Genomic DNA, 23249 nt, shown 5'->3' on the forward strand with positions numbered 1-23249 from the left:
GTTTCTTCTTTTTTCTCGAGGGTTTGTAGTACTGGTTCTTACAATTTCTAGTTGTTAAGTTTTAATTATATTTACAAATATTTCCATTCCATAGTGCAATCTGAAAGTGTTTTCTTATAATTTAAACATGTTCTTTCCTTTGCTTTGTAGAAGATGGTGAAATGAAAGCAGCAATGATTGATTACAATCCACCCCTGCCTCCGGAGACTCCGCCTTCTAGACCGCCTATGCCACTTAGCACTCCTCCTCCAACCCCAGATGAAACTTCGAGGCAGTCATCAGTAAACTTCTCCCGTGAATCTAGTCAGCCACGATCTGACTCCCCATCTTTAGAAGAACTGGAGGAAAAATATAAATTGTTACAAAAATCTCTGATGAATGATAATGAGGACGGAGAATTAATTGTTTTAGATAGCTGCGATGACGAGTCTTCATTGTCGAGCCCTGCTGGAGAAAAATCGACCAATCCTATTGATGTAGATTCCTGTGATGACGGAGGCACGTCAAAAAATCCTATTGAGATTGCTAACGATTCAATGGATAGTACCGAAGACTTTGATTTTGTGAAACCTCAGCTTTTGAGAACTGGTTCCACAGCTTCTATACAAACATTTGGTGAACTAGGAACGGGAAGTCCAGCTAGTTCCAATCCTGGAACCCCTGTTCATACTCCTACTATAGACTATAAACCTACATTTAAAGGAACAGTGTCAGTATCAAAAGACTATGGTACACCGATTTTGAAACGGGCTGGCAGCATTGACGCATTGCCAACGGATTCAAAATTTGCTCAAGGAATTGAAGATCATATTCCATTTGAAAATCTCCCAGATTCCACTGGAAGGTTTAGTACAATTAGAAAAATTGTGGACAAAATTCGCAAAATAAAACCCATGAATAAAAAAAAGAAGTAGAGATGTAGAGATGATAACAAAATATGTATCGTATGTTAGTTCGATCACAAGAGAAGTCTGGTTGTTAAGAGGTGGCCTTTTTTTAATACGGAAAGCAAAATGTTTTAAGATGCTCTGATTTTATATTGTGAAAAATATGTTCACTGCTTTTTATAATCATTTGAACAAATATCATATATGACTTTTAAAATGAAGATATTGCCTGTGACAGGCAAAAGATTTTAACAGACCACTGTTATGTTATATTATTGATTGATAACATTGTCAGTAATACCTTTTAATACCACCTAGGCAAGATGGAACAAACTTGTAGACTTTATTCACTGTGTCATTTACATAATTCCATTTACCTTGCTTGACAAGTCAGTTGATGAACCTGTGCTTGACTTTGGAAAAGAAATTTACTACCAGTATTTCTTCAGAAAATGTTGCAAGCATAATTTAATCAAATGTAGGGTGTTCTAAATTGTTACACAGGGTAGCACATTTAGATACCGTTAGATTATATATTTTTTTATGGTAAAAAGATTTTCTATTTCTTGTTATCCAAAGGCAAGTATTACTAGGATAAGACCTTGATAACTGGACAGTTAATAGTCATATTCTCTTCTTCAAGCTATAACTGATTAAAGGTTGGTTAGTAGTAAATTGCTTGATTTGTATTATTTTCTTGCCAGATCTAGTAGGCTTGGGAAGTAGTCATGAAATAGGCTTGAAGTCTTGTTACCAAGTGGTAGGTTAAAACAAATAATCATTTATCAAATAAAGACCTTGTTTTTTTTTGCCCCCTAAAATTTAGGGTTGGGGCACTTAGAGTTGCCCTTGTCCATCTGCCTGTCTGTCTGTCTGTCAGTCTGTTCAAATTTGTGTCATGCATATCTTTAAAAGTATTTTGACCCAGAGTCATCAAAACTCACAGGATTGTCATTTAGTATGTGAAGTTGTGTACCTGGTGTTTTAATTGGGTTTTCACACAGCCACTGTCATACCAGAGTTATGGCCCTTGACTTAGTCTAAAAAACATGTAAAAAGGACCCTAAAAGTTTGTGTTGCAGGTATCTTAAAAAGCTTATGAATCATTATAGAAATATTATTCAGCAAGTGAATTTGTGCACCGGAGTTTTGTTCTGGGTTTCACTCTGAAAGACCAGAGTTATGGCTCTTGACTTAGTCAAAAATTATGCATAACGGGCATAAAATTTTGTTTTCTGTGTATCTCAAAAAGAATTTGACCTAGAGTCATAAAACGTTAGAGGATTGTTATTTAACATGTGTTGTGTACCTGGTGTTCTCTTTGGGATTTCACTCAGCCAGAGTTATGATCTTTGACAAAGTTAAAAGTACAAATGAAGAGTTTAAAAGTTTATGTTGCAGTTGTCTTAACAAATATTTCACCTAGAGTCCTTGAACCATGTACATTGACAGAAAAGGGGGGCACCACGCATCCAAATTGTATTGTTATCAAATGATAACTTATTAAAAACTATTAATCATTTATCAAGTAAAGATCTTGGTTGTTTGTGTTGTTTTCCAGTACTAAACAATTTACTGAGATAATGCATAGTGGAAAGTCTTTTCTTGCAGTTAAAAAAAGTCATTAGCTGTTATCATGATGTATACTTTTATTCAATTGTTTCTGGAAATTTAACGTTTACATTCAATTAACCTTTACTGCTATATTTCTAAAATGGACTGGTCCTTCATTCAGTTTGGGCAGTACCACTTATTATTCAAATGGTTGTTTACTGAAAATTTACTGACTGAATAGCCAACAGTGCAGACCATGAACAGCCTGCATGGATCACTTGTTGCCAGCAGGCAAAATGTTAAAGCTGAACACCAATAATACAGCCAGGTATAGATCTATAATAAAAAATACAAATTTATGATAATGTTCCATGTCAGATTGATAGTGTTCTTTTGAGTCAGATTTGTGAAATAAAATGTTTGTACTTTTATTGTTTTAATGGAAGAAGAATGGAATTAATAAAGAAAAAAACACTCTTAATCTTAGTTTTCCATTTTTAGCTCATCTGATTTTTTGAAAAAAAATGATGAGTTATTGTCATCACTTGAGCGGTTGTCGGCGTCGGCGTCGGCGTTGCCTGGTTAAGTTTTATGTTTAGGTCAGCTTTTCTTCTAAACTATCAAAGCTATTGCTTTGAAACTTGGAATACTTGTTCACCATCATAAGCTGACCCTGTATAGTAAGAAACATAACTCCATCTTGCTTTTTGCAAGATTTATGGCCCCTTTTGTACTTAGAAAATATCAGATTTCTTGGTTAAGTTTTATGTTTAGGTCAACTTTTCTCCTAAACTATCAAAGCTATTGCTTTGAAACTTGGAATACTTGTTCACCATCATAAGCAGACCCTGTACATCAAGAAACATAACTCCATCCTGCTTTTTGCAAGATTTATTGCCCCTTTTGGACTTAGAAAATCAGTTTTCTTGGTTAAGTTTTATGTTTAGGTCAGCTTTTATCCTAAACTATCAAAGCTATTGCTTTAAAACTTGCAACACTTGTTCACCATCATAAGTTGACCCTGTACAGCAAGAAACATAACTCCATCCTGCTTTTTGCAAGATTTATGGCCCCTTTTGGACTTAGAAAATATCAGATTTCTTGGTTAAGTTTTATGTTTAGGTCAACTTTTTCTCTTAAACTATCAAAGCTATTGCTGTGAAACTTGCAACACTTGTTGACCATCATAAGCTGACCCTGTACAGCACGCAACATAACTCCATCCTGCTTTTTACAATAATTATTGCCCCTTTTGGACTTAGAAAATCATTTTCTTGGTTGAGTATTATGTTTAAGTCAACTTTTCTCATAAACTATCAAAGCTATTGCTTTAAAACTTGCAGCAGTTTTTCACCATCATAAGTGGACACTGAACATCAAGAAACATAACTCTATCCTGCTTTTTGCAAGAATGATGGCCCTTTTTAGACTTAGAAAATCATGGGTAGGACAATATTTCTATTACACAAAAAAAATCAGATGAGCGTCAGCACCCACAAGGCGGTGCTCTTGTTAGTAGAAACTATGGTAAAGAACTTTATAAGATGATAGCCTGCAGGTAGTAGATGACCCTCAAATTATGGGGTCAGTAGTTCAGAGTGGCAGTGACTGGAAACAGTTCTTGATTGATAATTGGAGAATGTTTTAGACTAGAGTGATCAAACACCTTTGGTCACTTGCAGATTCCAAATGTTTAAAAAAAATCGATATGTGACCTCGAGTTCTTCAATAGTTGAGAATATGCTTTGTTCTAGGACTGAAACTTTTGCAGAATGAATTTCTTCTGTCAGAAGATGACCTTTATTTTATTTGATCAGTAGATCAAAAGTCAAGGTCAGAGTAAATTTGAGACTGAAAATGGATTCTGATCAATATCTTTAGAATTCTGGCCATCAAACTTCATAGCATTAAAATTTATTGTCTGTTGTCAGGTAAGTTTTGTTAAGGGGTCAGAAGGTCAAATGTCAAGATCACAGTTACCTAGAGTCTTAAAAACAATTTCAGATCAGTAGCTTGAGAACTCTGACCTAGAACTGATAAATATCAAAGGTCTAATTATAGTAAAGGAACCAGCGTGGGAGCTATCTGGTCTAGTCGCATAATGGCAGACAGGTTTTTGAACACTAATTTTTCACTTGGCATGGCAACAGGTGGTCTAAATTAAAGCTAGTTTCTGTTTAAATGTCATTGTGGATGTATTTTTGACATTTTGGTAGGAAAAATGGGAGATGAAGTTGTATTTGGTGAAGTGAAACTCAGTTTTAGTATGAGTAGTACTTCCAGGTCACAGCAGTGTGATTTTGATGTGATTTTACAGTAAGCAAATGTGACAAGAGAAATCTCTACATCTACATCAGATCTATACAACCAGCAATCATTTTCCGATTAGGACTGGTCGGCACTGTGAGGGAAACAGTTGTTAGAGAAATTTATATATTACAGTATTAAAAGTAAAGATAAAAGGACAGTATGCTACAGTTAAAATAGGACCAAATGGAAGAATTACATAGTGACCACTGCCTGCCTCTGTGTAAAGATACTGAGGCTAGGGCTAGCTTTGACTGATTTTAGGAGGGAGTTCAGAGACGGATGTCAAGTAGTTAAGATTTCTAGTGGGGGTCAGGTAACCTTGGTCAATTGCGACAGTCTGAGTCCTTATTTTGTAGAACAAAAGTAGTGAACAGTTTAACCTGCGATACTGGAGAGTTTTCCATTCTAAGGATTTCAACATTTCAGTAATGCTGCTTGTGTAGTTGTAATTATTTATAACGTACCTAGCGGCTGACTGTTGGACCCGTTCAAATTTAGAAGATACATAACCCCTCTTTTTTTTCTTCATTTTATATGTATATCAGTTTTATCATAACTCTTTAAAATGAGGTAAGGATCTGTTCTCTGAAATGGGTCTAGCTATGGTAGCTCTTTAAAAATGTCAGTTTTATATAGAATATATAGGTAAAACTATTTACTGTATTGTGACCTATAATGATTACCTGTGGTCAGCATATGAAACCTGTTGTTTAGTGGTCAGTAGGTCAATGGACAATGTCGCTGACCTTAAACTAGAATAGTTCCTCATCAGTTACTGGAAACTGCTTGGGTCTGTGGTCATCAAACTTACTAGCATGATTGTCTGCAGTCAGAAAATGACACTTATTGTTTTAGGGTGTCAGGAGCTCAAAGAAGTGAAAGAAATATATTCTGACTTGAAATATGTATACAATAAATCAATGAAATATACAAGCATCTCAGACACCATTCCCGCATACTGGGGTTTACCATCCGTCAGACGGATGAGAATGTTCGGATACCGGATACGGGACTGTATCTAAGTCATTAATGGGAAGTAACTCGTGCATCAAAACAAAGTGAACATGTTGCGAACTTTTATCCAAAAATCGCCGTTATTTCGGCGTAAGTATCAATATGCTTCCGATCTGATTGAAATTCTTACTTCATACTTTATAATTGGAGCACAATTTTTTCCGTTAAAGATACAAATTTATGTAATAGTTCAATATTTATTATAATATATTTTCGCGATGTATAATTTTGACAAAGGTCAGTAAATTTCAAATCCTTCTTTGTTTCATATAAAAAATGACAATTTCAGGTTGTCTTTACGTATCTTTATAGAACGTCACTTTCCTACGCCTACTATCATGAAATTTCAATCATAAATTAATGAAAACATGAAGTTGCGCTCTGCACAACCCTAAAAATGGTGCATTATTTGCTCTTGTCCGCACAATGAACACCTGTTTTTGGTTTTGATCTGCAAAACTTGCCATCTTTGAAGTATAAACATGAATACCATCTCATTTCATGCAGAATGTATTCTTAAAGTAGTGAAAGTGTGATTAAACTTTAAAGCACTTGTTCTAGTACTTCTACACAAATTTGCACAAAAAATAGGACAATTAGGACATATTTACTTTGGACTTATTTCGACTACCCCACAGAAGCACATTTTTGACTGAATTACTGAACTTAATCCTAAAAGGTCATTGGTAAGACTGTAAAGATCTTGTAATAAGATAAAGCTATAGATATGTCCACCTCATCACAATCTTGGATAGGTTAATTTTTTAGCTTCGTCAGCAAGATCTAACTTAAAATATTTTAGTCACATACATCATTTCGACGCAGCAATGTTTTGACAACATATCTGTTTTGAACTTATATACATATATTGGGAAATTCTGTTACCGTAACTTACGTCATTGCATATGAAATCTACAGCGACTTGTTTTTTTTTTCCAAAACTGAGAATGGGTCTAGTACCAGAAAAATTGTTAAAATTAGGGTTGTTTTCTCAAAATTGTGAATATTTATTCGCTTGATTGTGTTTTTTTTTTAATACTTTGTTACAGCTGTGGAATGAAACCATTTTTATTATTTGTACCTAAACGCTCTATGAATAAATATATCGTACTCGAACACACTATGAATAAAATTCAAGGGTCCAAAATACAGGGTGACGAACGTCTTGATCAGTCAGACCCTTTTCCTTGCAAAAGTTGATAACAAACTTCTGTAAAGGTTTGCAATGCTTTCTTTTTACATTTTTCTACTATTTTTAGAGATATTTACACCAATTATGGATGGGTCCAGCGGACCCAATTTGAAAATTGTGAAAGACTGTTTGCAATTGTAAATAGGTCCGATATTCGGTACCACTTATGTAAGGAAAAAATCGCTGATTTGTCAATCATGCAAAAATAAAAATAAAACCAATCATACCTGACCTCCAGCAAATTGCTGATAACCATTTACAGCTGGGTCAACTGAGGCAATAAAGTGCCATTCACAAGGAACACCACTAGGAATTGAACTAAGGTTCTTTACATCCATAGGAAAGCATCTTAGCCTGCTCAGCCAGTGTGTCCATTTCCATTGCAAAAATATAAATTTCTTGATCAATTTTATTGCTTTTAAAACTATTTTAACAGGGACTCATTTGCTTTCATTTTAAATGTATCAAATTCCAAAATGGCCATGACCAATTGGACATTTTTGACGTTAATTACTAATTACAATACATACCATGAGAATGAAGAAGCTATTTTAGCCCTATTTAGTACAGGAAAAATTCCCTTATTGGCCCAGTCAGTACAGATCTGTTAAATATTGTGCATGCGGGTAAAGCACTGCACATACAGAAATCACTCTAACAGGGATTTATTGTAATTATGTAATTAAAGCCTGAAGCACTAAAACATGTTTTTGACTTTTGAAGTGGCAAATGCATTCTGTTAATTTTGTAAGATAGAAGTAAAGACTTTTGACTTTCAGGTTATACATGGAGTCAGTGTGCATACTATCTACAGACATCTACATATGCACAGCTTTCAGAAACAGCCAACTCAAAATCGAATCCTGTAAGAAATGAAAGTGATGCCTTTTCTCAACCAGAACAAAATGAGAATGATGTGAGATTGGTGGAAAATTCAAAGATTACTAAAAAGCAAGAAAAAGCTCCAACAAGTCGTGTCATAGATAGAAACCCAGGTACAGTTTAATCAATAGTATTAGTAAATCATATATTTTTTTCGGAGAGTAAAATATTGAGGTTCTGGCAGAAAGAACTATTTTGTATGGCCTATGCTAAATTTCTATACAATAAACTTATCCATCTTTTAATTTGGAGAGTACCATTAACTGTTAAAAGGGGTGCTTACCAAAAAGGTACTGAATGAATGAGAACAATGCAGATCATGATCAGGCTGCACAGATGTGCAGGCTGATCATGATCTACACTGGTCGCAAAGGCAGAGCAAATCATGTCCTGCATGATAAGGGTTTAATCCTAGATTTTGAATTTTAAAGACAAATGGAACATTTTCTCATTCTTAATAGGATCAAGATCTGCTCTGTTCACCATTCAGTCAGTATTTTTTTGGCAAGTACCCCTTTTGACAATTAATAGTACTGTCCAAATTCAAAGATGGACCAGTTCATTGTAGAAATTTAGCAGGATATGGGTTAAGGACTTCTTTTTTGTTGTAACTATGTATCAGTGTTAATAGTGGGCCGCTTATATATTGAAACAAAATTGTCAGACAATGACAGCCTTGAATTGTGTTGTTTTTTTTCGCAGAGGATCTTTACAGACGTTACTTTATGACTCCTGATCAGCCAGAAGATGCTCGCCTCCTCAGAGTCGCAATTATTGGTGCGCCAAACGCAGGCAAATCTACACTGATCAACACACTTATGGGCTGGAAGGTACAGCATATAGTTTTCTTAAAGGGCCAAACTTTGCTATTTTGGCTAGTGAACACGATAGAGACCACATTTTGCCATCAATTTTAATCAAACTTGCACACAACTTGTATTGGCATAATATCTCCTTTCCTTTCAAAAACTGGCCAGATCTGATCATTGGTTCCAGAGATATGGCCCCTACAAGGGCCAAAACTTGCTATTTTGGCATTTGCAGCCATATAGAGACCTCATTTATGGTTTGATTTGATACAAACTTGTAAAATATCTTTAACAACAATAGATCTTGTATTTCATGATAAATCCATCAGATCCAGTCGTAGGTTCTGGAGTTACAGCCCCTGATTGACCCCTGAAAAAAACAAAATTTGATAATTTTTACCTTGTCAGCAAGATAGAAGTGACATTTTACATTCGATTTTAACCACACTTACACACAAGTTACATCACAATAAAATCTCAATTCCTTTCAAAAACCAGCTAGATACCATCGTGTATTTTAGAGTTACTTCCCCTGAAAGGGGCAAAATTTTCTATATTGGTTCTTTCAGCCGTATAGTGGTTTCATTTATGCTTCGATTTGATACAGACTTGCACAGAATGTTTATCTAGATGATTCATGGTCAAGCTCAAAACTGGGTCATGCGGGGTCAAAATCTAGGTCACAGGTCAAATCAAAGGAAAAGCTTGTTAACACCCTAGAGGCTACATTTATGACCCTATCTTCATGAAACTTGGTCAGAATGTTTATGTTGGAAGATTCCTATGCCAAACTAAAAACTTGGTCATGTGGGGTCAAAAACAAGGTCGCTACTGAAATCAATGGAAAAGCTTGTTACCACTGTAGAGGACACATTTATGACCCTATCTTCATGAAACTAGGTCAGAATGTTAGCTTGATGATTCCAAGTCCAAGTTTAACAGGTGAGCGATATAGGGTCATCATGACTCTCTTGTTAATTTTATGAATTAGCCCAAGTATGTTTTCTGTTGCAGGTTAATGCGGTGTCCAAAAAGGTTCATACTACACGCAAAAATGCAAACACTGTATTTACGATAGAAAATGCACAGATTGTAAGTATATGAAACAGATTTTAAGGAAAATTCTTTTTTATTCAGATTTCAAAAAGTTTCAGAATAAAATTTATCTCCAGCGTATGTTTCAGTGCAGTTGTCTAAGTAATTAGTTTACAGCACTTCATACAAGCTAGCCTCTCTGTGAAGGCAGATATCTTCTTCCCCAATTGACAAGATTTTTTTGTGAATAAACCACAAACACAATTATTCTTGCATGCACAGATTTTCCTGTGTTTTCATTGGTGCTTGAAAAATTTGTCTTACGCCCGGAAGTGTAAGATGACTCTTGTGCTGTGTTTTATGAATGAATAGTGCTTAGAATAGAAACCATAGCTTATTTTTTCTTCTATTATTTGAAGAATACAGTATGCAAGAAAAGCAAGAAAATCTTTCAATGGTAGCTATATATGGCATTATCTAGCACTCATTGGTAACTGTTTTTGCAGTAACTTGACAGAGGCACATCAAGATGGGTAGTGACAAAACTGAAGATGCAGAATATGTAATCTTATATAAACTCTTAATTGTCATTAGGGGTACTCTGCTACTTTAACCTTTAGCCTGCTAAGTTTCTAAAATGGACTGATCCATCGTTCAATTTGGGCAGAACCATTTATTATTTGAAGGGGTGTCCACTGAAAATTTACTTACAGAATAGTGAACAGTGGAGACCATGATTAGCATGCATGGATGTGCAGGCTGATCATGGTCTGCACTGGTCGCAAAGGCAGAATCACTTGCCAACAGCAAGCTAATGATAATGAGTTTCAACAAAAAATGTTTCTATTTTGTAGATACTTGTGGATACACCTGGAGTGATAACAAAATCTGAGAAAAAAAGGTAATAAACTGTATTAAGTTTATTTACTGTGAAATTATGATTATCCATGGAAGACAAATTTTCATGGATTTCATGGTTGTGACATTCTTCAAAATTAAATCCGCAGGAAAGGATATAGTTACGTGTAATTCCTTTTTTAGCTTCACTATTCGGAGAATAGGGGGGCTATACTACTCGCCCCGGCGTCGGCGTGACCCTTCTTGGTTAAAGTTTTTCGGCAACGTTTGTTTTTCTGTCATATCTTTGTTACTATTGCTTATATCTTACTGTAACTTCACATAAACATTGTCCAGTATTCAAACAATGTATGTGTATGGGCTGAGCCCATCATACCTAAGGTCAAGGTCACCAAGCTGTTATACTTAGGTTATTTTTAAGGTTAAAGTTTTTCGGCAACCTTTGTTTTTCTGTCATATCTTTGTAACTGTTGCTTATATCTTACTGTAACTTCACATAAACATTGTCCAGTATACAAACAAAGTATGTATAGGGGCTGAGCCCATTATACCCAAGGTCAAGGTCACCAAGGAGTTATACTTTGAATTATTTTCATGTTAAATTTTTTTGAAAGCTTCGTTTATAGACATATCTTTGGTACTTTAAAAGATAATGACTTGAAATTAAAAGTATTTGTTTATAATCATCTGCATGTATGGCTATACATACCCCATAAATCTAACTTGTTTTTGACAGAATTATGCCCCTTTTGTACTTTTTTTGCAATTTTCGCTTTCTGGATACTACTTTAATGCAGTATAAGATAAAGACTTAAAATGTATCTTTATCATCATCATCTGCATGTGTGGTAACAATCCCCATAACTCTGATTTGTATTTTTGACCGAGTTGTGACCCTTTTATACCTAAATTTTTTACGAACTTCTTTTTCTGGGCATAACTTTGGTACTATATAAGATAATGACTTGAAACTCAAAATATATCTTTATCATCATCATCTGCATGTGTTTTAACAATAATAACTCAGATTTGTGTATTTGATGGAATTATGCCCCTTGGTGTATCTTCCTTTTAAAGTAGAGGTCTCTTATTCAGACATACATTCATTTTACTGTCAAATCCCCGAATAGTGGAGCGCGCTGTCTTACGGACAGCTCTTGTTTATCCATAAAATGTGGTTTGTCAACACTAAGTGGTTCACTTGCTGTTTTGGTCATAATCTCAAAATTTTATGTACGAAAAATAGTATTTTCTGCAATAAAAATTATCTTGAATTAGCAAAAAAAAAATTGTAACACTTTTGAGATTTTAACCAGATACGAGAATTTTTTTTTAATATTCACATTTTTATGATGTGAGGAATTGCTGTTAAATCAAAATTCTTGCAGTTGTGTAGTCGTAAGTATGTTAGATCCTATAAGCTAATAAAATTACACTATCTTCTGGATTTTAGTAGCTAAATACATATATTGTTCTCTAAATAGTTCACTAGAGATTTATTGCGCTTTGACTGTGTTTTCTCAGTCAGTAGTGGTTTTTTTTTACTCCCAAAATGTATCAAATGTCACTTTAAAGTCTTTTTTTTTTCTTGCATATTTAAACAGGCATCAATGTGATAAAAACATGCGGTCAGATCCTGAGAGGAGCTTACATGAAGCAGATGCTGGTAAGTACAACATCGGTCAGGATCCATTATCTTTCTGCAAAGCCTGCCAGAATACTATATTTATATTTTTTTCTCGCGCAAAAAGGCATTAATTAGGTTGGTAGGTCAAAGATCAAGACACAGATGGAGCTAAAATGTCAAATCTGTTCTTTACATTTCTTCTACGGAGCAAAACTATTCTTTTCAAGGTATTAACTAGAGACTTTGCATATTGATAGGGTGGTGCATCAGTCCGCATTACTTCCCCACCCCCACATCAAACACCCACCTCTCCTATCCCAGCTCTGCCGCTACATATTCAATTGCACACAGTGGCTGCCAGAGTTGAAAATAGAAACAGTCTTCAAACATCTCACAAAAAGCTGGTTTATTTTGAAATAATTCTACAGAAATGTTTTATTGGTGACTCTACCAAGATTTGTAAAACTTCTTATTTAGCAGAAAAGGTGCTTATCAGTGTGAGTTAGTGTGATTTTAGTTTATCAGAGCTACACATGATTTCACAAGGAAACAGCCAATTATAATTCCATTACATATACTACTTCTTCAAACAAAATGTAATAATACTGTAAAATACTTTAAATTGCATTAATTTAATTTCACGACTTTGCTCTGCCTTATTTATTTGCAAAAAGTTCAATGTGTTATGTTGCAAAGAGTTAATCCTGAAATGCATATAGATAAATCATGTGTAAACTAATAAAATCTTGCCAAAATTTCATTACAGCTCTGGAGTACTAGCAAAACAATTTGCCCAAACAACAATTATTTGTATATTTTCAGTTGGAGTGATTGTGGATGCTTCAAATTATTGGACGAGAAATCAGCTTCATACTGAACTGTTGAAAGTCTTGTATCTTCACAAAGACATTCCTTCTTTTCTTATCCTTAATAAGGTAAAGTAAACAATAAGGTTCCTGTCAGTAACCTGCAGTTAAGGTATTAAACAACATGTATATCCATGGCCACATGGTCACCCGCTTGCTTAGAGCAGTAGGGAAAGAGCAGTTGTATAGATTGTGGGGTCATTAGTTCAATCCCCGGGCAAATTATGTATTCTAAGTGACAGTGCAGGCACTCAGTTATTGGATATCAGATTTTGAAAACAATTACTGTTGTTTGTTACAGAGTTTATTTATTTATCTTGCTGACTAATGTTCCAGCAACCAACTTACTAAGCTCAATAGAGAGAGGGCGTATCTACGGATCGCGGGGTTGTGAGTTTAATCCCAGGGCAGGGCATATGTTCTCTCTGATGATTTGATAAAAGATGTTATGTCAAACATCATTCGTTCTCCACTTCTGATTCATGTGGGGAAGTTGACAGATACTTGCGGAGAACAGGTTTATTCTGGTATAGAATCTAGGAACATTGATAAGGTTAACTGCATGCTGTTACATAACAAAAATAATGTTGAAAAACTGTCTTAAACAGGTAACTGAAATAATGTTGAAAAACTTTGTTAAACCCAAAACAAACAAACAAAATAATGTTCCTGAAAAAACCACTAAAATCAGACCCCTTGAACAGATATTAATAATTTCTTTGTATGTTCTTTAATTTGTTTATAGATTGATGTTTTACGAAGTAAGCCATTAGGCAGACAGCAAGTGATATTGCTAGGGGTTACCAGACGCTTATCTGAAGGTAAAATTGGCGGGAAAGAATTTGGAAGGACAAGAGAACGGAAAAAGAAAGATAGGAAGCCTAAAGACTTGTTTGATGAATTAGAACAAAAGTATGGTAAGTTAAAGGTGAATAAAAAGATGGTTTCAGAAGAGAACAAATCTGATGCACAAGCTGAAACAGATGTGAGTGAAGACTTTAGGGAAAGATTGCAACAGGATACATATGAAGTTTTTAAGAGAGGTCTTCAAGACGAACTTTCTGATATCATTAAACTTCATAGTGAAAAGGCTAATACAACAGAAAATATTGATGAAAAGAGATCTGTTCCAGAAGGTGCTGTTAAACATTTCATGAATCGTAAGGCTAAGAATTCAGCAGAAATTACTAAAACTAAAGTTTCAAAACATGATTCCAAAGAGGAGCTTTTAGATGTCAGCACACATGGGAGAATGGAAGTTGACGTAGCAGACAATGTTAATAAAAATGTTCATAGTGATAAGAATGAGAGTTTAGATTTAAATTCAGATGAACATACTAGTGTTGAAGTCATTACATGTGATACTGATAACATTATGTGTGACATTAAGAAAGACACACTAGGGAATCACATTTGTAATGATGAATTTCTTACTGAAAATGAAACTGCAATGATTGGTGAACAAACCTTTTCTGACTCTGATAAGGACTTATCTTCACATAACAGATTTAGTGACTTTCCAAAGGCAAAAACTGTAAATCCTGTTGGCGAAAGTTCTGATAATGAAAAAGTAAAAATCGAACTTGAAGATTCTTACCAGTCTGAATTTTTAGCTCGTATCCAATCACTACAAGCTAAAATGCAAGAAGATTCCACTCCATCAAGAAATGATTCAGAAGTTAGAGAGCATTCTGAATCGCAGGAAGAAAATTCAAAATTAAAGGAAGCTGTAGCAGCGGTTAAAGACAAACATGGCTGGTCATGTTTTGATAAAGTTTTCCCTGTATCTGCGTTAGATGGAAGTGGAATAGATCAGATAAAGGTAAAACTTCAATAATATGCCAGTGGAGAGGGGGTAAATTGTTTTGTCTATGTTAGTCAGTAGGTAGTCCATTTTGTGAAGTAATTATCCGTTTCATTTCATTTAAGTCTGACTCAGCCACATCCGAACACAGGCATAATTATTAGTGATTAAAATATGAATATTAATTATAAGCTTCACAGTATGAAAAAAGAAAAATATTTTAATTTGCTGTAGGTAATACATTTAACTCGTGAACATAAAATGTTATTTGACATGTTCTGCATAAAAAACTATAGAAAAACAGCTATCAAATATACATGCATGAATGCACAGCATTTAGCACAGTGTGAAGTCGTACTCGATTTGTTCACCAAAGTTTATTCCGTGTCTTTGTGAAGGAACAAGCACATGAGAATTTATTGAATAGTTCTCTCCTAATATTTGTTTTGTCTTCAAATTTTATAATTCAGCTTTAGATAGTAGTAAATGTGCAAATAATATTGCGATAATACATTTAGAATTAGCCTGAGACGTTGTGCTCATCCGGTACCGGTACCTGACTATGAATGAAATACGCCAATAGTGACGTAATAAAGCTGTGTTGTCACTAATGGTGAAAAACAAATTGATGAAGTCAGTAGGTGACTTTCTTCAAGAAATACGAAGTGCTCATGACCTGACATATCATGTATTTCACAAGACAAGCACAAGAATAAATTTTCTATTTAGAAATATTTTTCTTTTCACCATTAAATCATCATTATGCTTGCAATCCTGTCTGAAAGACTGAAGTACCTGGATAAGGTCGATTTTTAATAGTGGCTGCATCAGGGGAGGTAACCAAAGTCACGGATTGGGACTAGTCAGTAGGTAGGTCGATAGGTTGGTTGTTAGGTAAGTTAGTTAGTTAGTAGGTTGATTTGCATTTAAATTGGTTTGTTAGTATGTTGGTAGGTAGATTGGTTGGTACATTTGACAGTTGGTCAGAAGACAGTTTGGTTACCAGACAAAATCTGGAGAATGTCTGGGTCTACAGTGGTCGTACTAGGAGGAATCATGCATGTCGATTTCAATCAGAAATAGGAAACACTTATGCCAGCAATCACCAACACATCATAACGGTTGCCTGCAATGATTAGGAGACCTATATTGCTTTTTGAATCATAGGGTCCACCTGTTAAGCTCAGTAAGGAGAGCATAGATCTTCGGATTGCAGGGTCTTGAGTTTGATCACCTTGCAAGGTGTATGTTCTCTGTGATGGTTGATAAAAGACATTTTCTTCTGAAATCGTGCATCCACCTCTGATTCAAATGGGGAAGTTGGCATTTAGTTATTGAGCGTAGATAAGTACTGGTACAAAATCTGGGAACACTGGTTAGATCAACTGCCTGCTGTTACGTAGCTGTAATACTGCTTAACCCAAAACAAATCAATTTTAGGCTGAAATCATTTTCGTAATAATTACATGAGAACACTTGGAAATACAACAGTCATACCTTATAGGGAGATTGCCTGTTGTCAGTATGTGTCACCTTGTGATATCTAGCTCACTACACCTCAATATGCTGAAGATGAGCTGTTGCGATCACTCTTCCATCTGTCTCTCCATTCATTCATCATTAACAGTTTCTGCAAAGGACATCTCCTCTAAAACCATTTTGATGGAAAATGATAAAATTGACTGGTATGTTCCTTGAATAGTTCTATTTCAGAGTTGTTCAAATGGTTCCACTTGAATACAGGTAGATTAAAATCTCCCAACAACAGCTTAAAGTATTATGTTTCATTAAAAAACATGGCTGTCAAGGACAGGGTCACTTTTTCCTGATAGTCAGAAACTCCCAACCTAATTTTAAAATGATTTCACACAATTGATCCTTGAATTTCACACAAATGGTATTAAAATTATTTTTATTATTTAAAAAACTTTGCCACATTTTTTACTTTGATATATGTAAAAGTATATAGTATTACTTGAATCTTTAAAATATTTCTTGCTAGAAAACTTTCTGGCAGATTTGAAATAATTTTACACAAATGTTCCTTTGGTTACCCTTTAAGAAGATTGTTGAAATTATTCTGATATGTCGAGAAAATATGGCAGTCAGAGCAAAACAATAGATAAACCTTTAATTGACATCTAAACTGCTTGTCAGATTTTAAAATTATTTCAAGGAATATTCCTTTGGTCACCCTCTATCCAGGAGGATTCAAATTTCTCTGATTTGTCAAAAGAAAAAAAACCAGCTGTGAAACCTTAGTGAGAAATATAGCACCATGATATAAAGGGTCATTGTGGCTCTGTTGTTAAAAAAATGCATCATGTAGTGACCTCAGAGTCACAAGGTCAAAGACTCGCAGAGCTCATACATACTACCTGAAAGGTGAAGGTCTTACTGTTGACAGCAGCACAAAATACCTTCGCTTGGATTTACAATCTAACCTAGCTTGGAGGATGGCATCACCAAGAAAGCCAACAACATGCTGGGCTTCCTAAGACGAAATTTACACAGTGCCACAGAAGACACAAAGACAAGTGCCTACAACACTGTGGTCCGATACGTCTGGACCACTGCTGCTCAATCTGGAGTCCATACCAGACAGAATTAATCCATAAGGTAGAAATGATTCAATGCAGAGCAGCGCGATTTGTCACCAATCGCTATCGAAACACCAGCAGTGTATCAGATATGCTCCAACACTTGCAGTGGGAGTCCCTCCAGACAAGGAGAGAAAAGGCACCGCTCATCATGCTCTACAAGATCGTGCATGACCTAGTGGATATTCCAGCTTCCACATACCTCACACCTGTCACCTCTAGAACAAGAGCAGCACATAACAACCAGTTCCATCAGTACTCTAAATCAAACAACTACTTCGAATACAGCTTCTTCCTAAGAATCATCCTGATGTGGAACAGACTTCCAGCCAGTGTCGCTGAGGCTCCCTCTGGCATCATTCAGAGTGCTGTCATCCCAGCCTCAAATGACAAGGGAGCATTGCTGGCGGGACCTTGGGTCCTGGTAGCGCCACGCAAGCCAGGCTGGTCACTCAGATGTGTTGTAGCAGAAGGCATTTCTCATGCTTTTATCTTCTTACTTTACTTTTTGCACCACATTCTTGACCCTTTCTATATTCTGTATTATACTTCGCTTCATGTAGATGTAGAAATATTTAGCTGCATTTAAGTGTCCAGCAAGATATATTGCAAAACTTGTATAACTTTAAGTGGCTTGCTCAGGTTTCTTGGATTAGAAATAAGTCCTACATTCAAATCACTAGCTCACCTTTCACGTAGTGACAAGATGAGCTTTTGTGATGGTCCGTCGGCGTCCATCCACAATTTCTTGTGAACACGATAGAGAGCACATTTTGCAATCGATTTTAATCAAACTTGCACATAATTTGTATTGGCATAATATCTCAGTTCCTTTCGGAAAGTGGCCAGATTCCATCATGGGTTCCATAGTTATGGCCCCTTGAAGGGCCAAAATTTGCTATTTTTGGCTTGTGAATGCGATAGAGACCAGATTTCGCAATAGATTTTAATTAAACTTGCACACAACTTGTATTGGCATAATATCTCGGTTCCTTTCGGAAACTGGCCAGATTCCATCATTGGTTCCAGAGTTATGGCCCATTAAAGGGCCAAAATTTGCTATTTTGGGCTTGTGGATTTTAAATTAACTTGCTCACAACTTGTATTGGCATAAAATCTTGTTTACTTTTGATAACTGACCAGATGCCATCATGGGTTCAAATAGTAAAGTTTTTATAATCACCCTTTTGTCAGTGTCCATGTCACAAAAGTAAAGGTTAAAGTTTTGCTAAGCAGGTTTCTCAGAAACTACTGGGTCAAATGCTTTCAAACTTTACTCATATCTTTGTCATCTGCGGCAGTTGGTACAAAACTTAGGAACCCAGTTTAGTAAACTGACTACTGTAACATAACTGAAATAGATATTGAAAAATGGTGTTGAACAAAAGTCATAACCATCAAACAACTGTGAAAAAATAAATTAAGATTTGAAGTCTCATTTATTAATTAGTTTTCAGACGCATATTTTTTCTTAATATGTTAATACATGGCAAATATTTTGTTTTCAGGAATATCTTTTGGAGATTTCTCGCCCTGCTGACTGGATCTACCACAGTAGTGTGATATCAGATCAACACCCATTTGAGATAGCAAAAATGTGTGTAACACAGAGTTTCCTTGATAATATGGATTCTTATCTCCCTTATGTCATTAATCCAGTAAGTACATATTTGTATCTTTTCTCATCTTACATGTGAATTTTAATCACAATTGAGCCGTGCCATGAGAAAACCAACATAATGGGTTTGCGACCAGCATGGATCCAGACCAGCCTGCGCATCCGCGCAGTCTGGTCAGGATCCATGCTGTTCGCTTTTAAAGCCTACTACAATTAGAGAAACCGTTAGCGAACAGCATGGATTCTGACCAGACTGCGCGGATGCGCAGGCTGGTCTGGATTCATGCTGGTCGCAAACCCACTATGTTGACTTTCCCATGGCGCGGCTCACATAAGTTTTTTTTGTAAAACTGACTACTTCACATTGTCCTCTTAGCCCTTATCATGCTTGACACAATGGAGTCTGCCTTTGCTACCAGTGTAGATTATAATCAGTCTGCACATTCGTGCAGTCTGATCAAGATCTGCACTCTGTATCTTTTTGGTAAGCCCCTTTTAAAAGTTAATGATACTTATCTAAATTAAAAGATTTACAAGTTCATTATAGAAATTTAGCAGGGTAAGGGTTTACCTCTATACAGTTTTTATAGTTTCACACAGGGACAACATATTAAGGTCTATGAGAAAAGTGTTGAGAAGTCTTAACATATTACCATTGATATTTTTACAGGAAATCATATCTTGGGATGTAGACTCACATAATCACCTCAATATATCAATGGACATCACAGTGGCAAATAGACATGAAATGGTAAGCTTAGCATTTGACAATAGTGGTCAAAGTCACTGTTATTAAAAAACATGATTTATCAAAGGGTATTTGGCCTAAAGTTAGCTTATAGTAAGATTGCATGTGAGGCCAGCAGGGTCAAGGTCAGTGTTACTGAAAATACGCCCTCGTGATATAATTCCTTCACATCTGAACTCCAAACAATGATTTTATTCAACAAAAAATCACAAGATGAGATATATTATTTTTTAAACAGTAGATACATTTAGCCAAAGGTAGGGGATTTTATATGAGGCCACCAGGTCAAAGCCATTTTTTCTAAAAATAGTGAAAAAATTGTCAACTTAATTCTTTGAAATGGTTAACAGATTGAAAATAAGTGATTTTATCACAGTGATTAGATGGTAGAAAAAAGTTTGACATGTAGATATACGGTATATTTAAGAAATAAGTTCCCAATCGTGTTTTATTGTAGAATAACCTGCGTTTTGAGTTCTTATGCGTAAGAATATATCATGAAGGCCTTAGGCTTGAGTATTATATTGTTTCGCATAAGAATGAAAAACTGGTTATTCTATGATAAATCACACTTGGGAACTTATTTTGATTCTAACACAACATACTAGTATCAACAGTGTTAAAAAAAAATGATAACTACTTTTTACGACAGTGCTACATACCTGGATTGGATGACGTCACTGCATGCACATTGGTTATCGCAAAATAACCGTTGACTGATGTTCTTCTATGTATATATAGGTTATTTGCTGGTCATGTTAGAATCATAATTTGATTTTCTCCAGGAGCCTGAGATATATTATTTGTTTTATTTTCAGAATCTTATATTTAGCAAAGGAGGTGCCCAGAGAATCCGCGACATATCTGCCAGTGCTAGACAAGCCCTGATGGATGCCTTCCAGTGTGAAGTCAGGTTTAAATTAGCCATCAGACTGAAAAAAAGGAGATAATAAAATAGAATTGACTTAGTGAATAATGAATAAAATATATGTATAGCTTTATAATATAGCTTTGTGTCTTATGTTATAATTTTTGTCTGTGTTTTAAAGTCATAAAAAATATTTATTTTATCTCTTGGTGGGATGGGAGGTGGGCGTGAGGTATGGTCAGAATTCATCATGAAATTTAGTGTTCTTCAACCAGCCACATGCCAGACATTTTCTGTATTTGCTGAGAATGTGCTACCTGTACAGGTCTGTGAAGAGTCTTATTAAAAGGACCACCACTTTGTAACTGCATAACAAGGTAGGAAAACACTAAGTTGGGTAGATGCTGTTATAGGCACGAACACAGTAAATAGTGGATCTATACATAGAGCTCCGAATTTGGCTACTCCTATTAGGCCTCAGTCAAACAGCAGCATTTCAATACATGTTTAGACGGAATAGAAGCGATGACTAACTAAATCCTAGTCTTCTTTATTCTGTATAAAACTGAGAAAATTTCAGTCGCTGTATGCCACATTTAATATGTTTTTAACTTCTATTTTCTTGAAGAATATTGTCAATGCTGAAAAAAAATAAAAAAAATAAGTGGAGATCACGCCTGATGCAAGAACAATATTTTCAGTCAAACAAACGCACTGTAAATCTGTGAACAGCTAAAAATGAGACCCCAAATTGTAACGGTTGTGAATGACCTACAACAAATTATCTAATGCAGTTATTGCTATAACAAGTAAAGCGCCTTTGAACGTGTTTATCATGAAAAGGGCGCTAAATCTGGTATAATAATTGCATCTTAATATCAAACATAAATCTGTCGTGTGATTTCAGCAAAATAATGCAATGACAGTAAGGAAAAATGCTCTACAGAGCAAAAAAGCATCTACAAATGTATTTGAATATGCCAATATGCCATTTCTTTATACCATTTTCCTAGTGTTTGTACCAAGAAAAGACATCTTGGCCGGTAGTTGCGCTTGATGATAAAGAATTCACGTTGTACATAAAATGTTGGCAGTGACCAAAGCATATATTGGCAAAAGTCTTTTATAAAAAGCCTTCTATTATCACCTTTCACGATCGCAGTCTGGAACTTGCAATGTTTTCAGTGTGACATTAAACCCATAAAAAATCTGTAACAAGGGTTTTCCTTGATTTCTGTTTTTTAAAGACTAAATCATGGATATTTTATCACATGTTTGACTTGTGCGAGTGAAATGAAGCCATAATTTAAAAAATTTTGGTAGTACACAAGACAAGTGTAATAAAGCTTTGACGTTGACCTCGTTTTAACTTTAGATGTTGGTCGAATTTATTTGGTCTATAATAGGCATAAAAAGATGAAAATGTAGGAAAAGCTAACATGTGATAAGAAGAATATTACTTTTCTGTCTTTTTACATTGAAGTTGTTAAACTTGAATTCTTCATGTGAGGAAGCCATCCAGCTGGCTTACGGAAGATCGGTGGTTCTACCCAGGTGCCCACTCGTGATGAAATAATGCACGGAGGGGCACCTGGGGTCTTCCTCCACCATTAAAGCTGGAAAGTCGCCATATGACCAATCATGTCGGTGCGACGTTAAATCAAACAGAAAAAAACAAAAAAAGTTGTTAAACTTGTTTAATAAAATTGATAAAATGCTCGATAGTCTCACATTTTTAGCTCGCCTGAGAGTGAGCTATAAGTATAGGTGGATGGTCTGTTGTCATCATTATAAGGTCCTGTCACAAGTTTGTTCAAAATCGGGGCACTTGACCCCTTTTAGGAGCTGCTTGAGCCAAAATTAGAAATACCTTTAAACAACTTATTCTCATGAATCGCTTGAAGGATTTTCATCAAACTTTATCTGTAGCATCAGAATAAGGTCCTCTCCCAAATTTGTTCAAATGGGGGCACTTGGCCCCTTCTAGCTGCTAGAGCCAAAATTAGAAATACCTTTAAACAACTTTTCATGAACCGCATGAAGGATTTTCATCAACCTTTGTCTGTAGCATCATTATAAGCATGATAAGGTCCTCTCCCAAGTTTGTTCAAATGAGAGCACCTTGCCCTTTTTTAGGGGCCACTAGAATTAAAAATAGAAATGCCTTTAAAAGGCTTCTTATGAACTACTTACTGGATCTTCATCCAATTTGATCTATATCATAATTATAAGGTCCTCTCCCAAATTTTGTTCAAATGGGGCACTTGGTCCCTTTTAGGGGCCACTAGAACTAAAGATATAAATGCCTTTAAAAAACTGATCATGACCCACTTAATGGATCTTCATAAAATTTGATCTGTAGCATCATTATAAGGTCCTCTCCCAATTTTATTCAAATGGGAACACTTGGTCCCTTTTAGGGGCCAGAACTTAAGATATAAATACATTTTAATGACTTCTTCTCATGATCTGCGTGAAGGATGTTCATAAAACTTGGTCTGTAGCATCTTTATAAGGTCCTCTGCCAAGTTTATTGAAATGGGGGCACCTGGCCCTTTAAGGGGCCGCTAGAGCAAA

At 35.4% G+C, this 23249-nt stretch overlaps 2 protein-coding genes across 2 annotated transcripts in view; both read left to right on the forward strand.

The window, feature by feature from the left end:
• LOC123533601 (zinc finger CCHC domain-containing protein 8-like) overlaps positions 1–2922 on the forward strand; it is a 37922-nt gene extending 35000 nt beyond the window's left edge. The window contains exon 14 of the mRNA XM_053520549.1: positions 151–2922. Coding sequence (XP_053376524.1) covers positions 151–914 — 764 coding nt within the window. The 3' untranslated portion in view covers positions 915–2922. The remainder of the gene's footprint in view (positions 1–150) is intronic.
• A 2837-nt stretch (positions 2923–5759) lies between these two features.
• Positions 5760–20813, forward strand: LOC123534341 (GTPase Era, mitochondrial-like). Its single transcript, XM_045316551.2, has 11 exons — positions 5760–5855; positions 7737–7952; positions 8542–8669; positions 9663–9740; positions 10538–10584; positions 12146–12207; positions 12991–13103; positions 13780–14856; positions 18947–19096; positions 19727–19807; positions 20623–20813. Exons 1-11 carry the CDS (start codon positions 5816–5818, stop codon positions 20752–20754), a joined length of 2124 nt encoding a protein of 707 aa, XP_045172486.2. The 5' UTR covers positions 5760–5815; the 3' UTR covers positions 20755–20813.
• The last annotated feature ends 2436 nt before the right edge of the window (positions 20814–23249 follow it).

The sequence above is a fragment of the Mercenaria mercenaria genome, chromosome 12, assembly GCF_021730395.1.
Source record: "Mercenaria mercenaria strain notata chromosome 12, MADL_Memer_1, whole genome shotgun sequence".
Lineage (NCBI taxonomy): Eukaryota > Metazoa > Mollusca > Bivalvia > Venerida > Veneridae > Mercenaria > Mercenaria mercenaria.

Bases quoted from the DNA above. Each gene is read 5' to 3' on its own strand.
- LOC123534341 (XM_045316551.2), top strand. From the start codon at position 5,816: ATGTTGCGAACTTTTATCCAAAAATCGCCGTTATTTCGGC. The intron at 7,953-8,541 runs GTACAGTTTAAT...TTTTTTTCGCAG, and splicing joins TGTCATAGATAGAAACCCAG to AGGATCTTTACAGACGTTAC. The intron at 10,585-12,145 runs GTAATAAACTGT...ATATTTAAACAG, and splicing joins ACAAAATCTGAGAAAAAAAG to GCATCAATGTGATAAAAACA.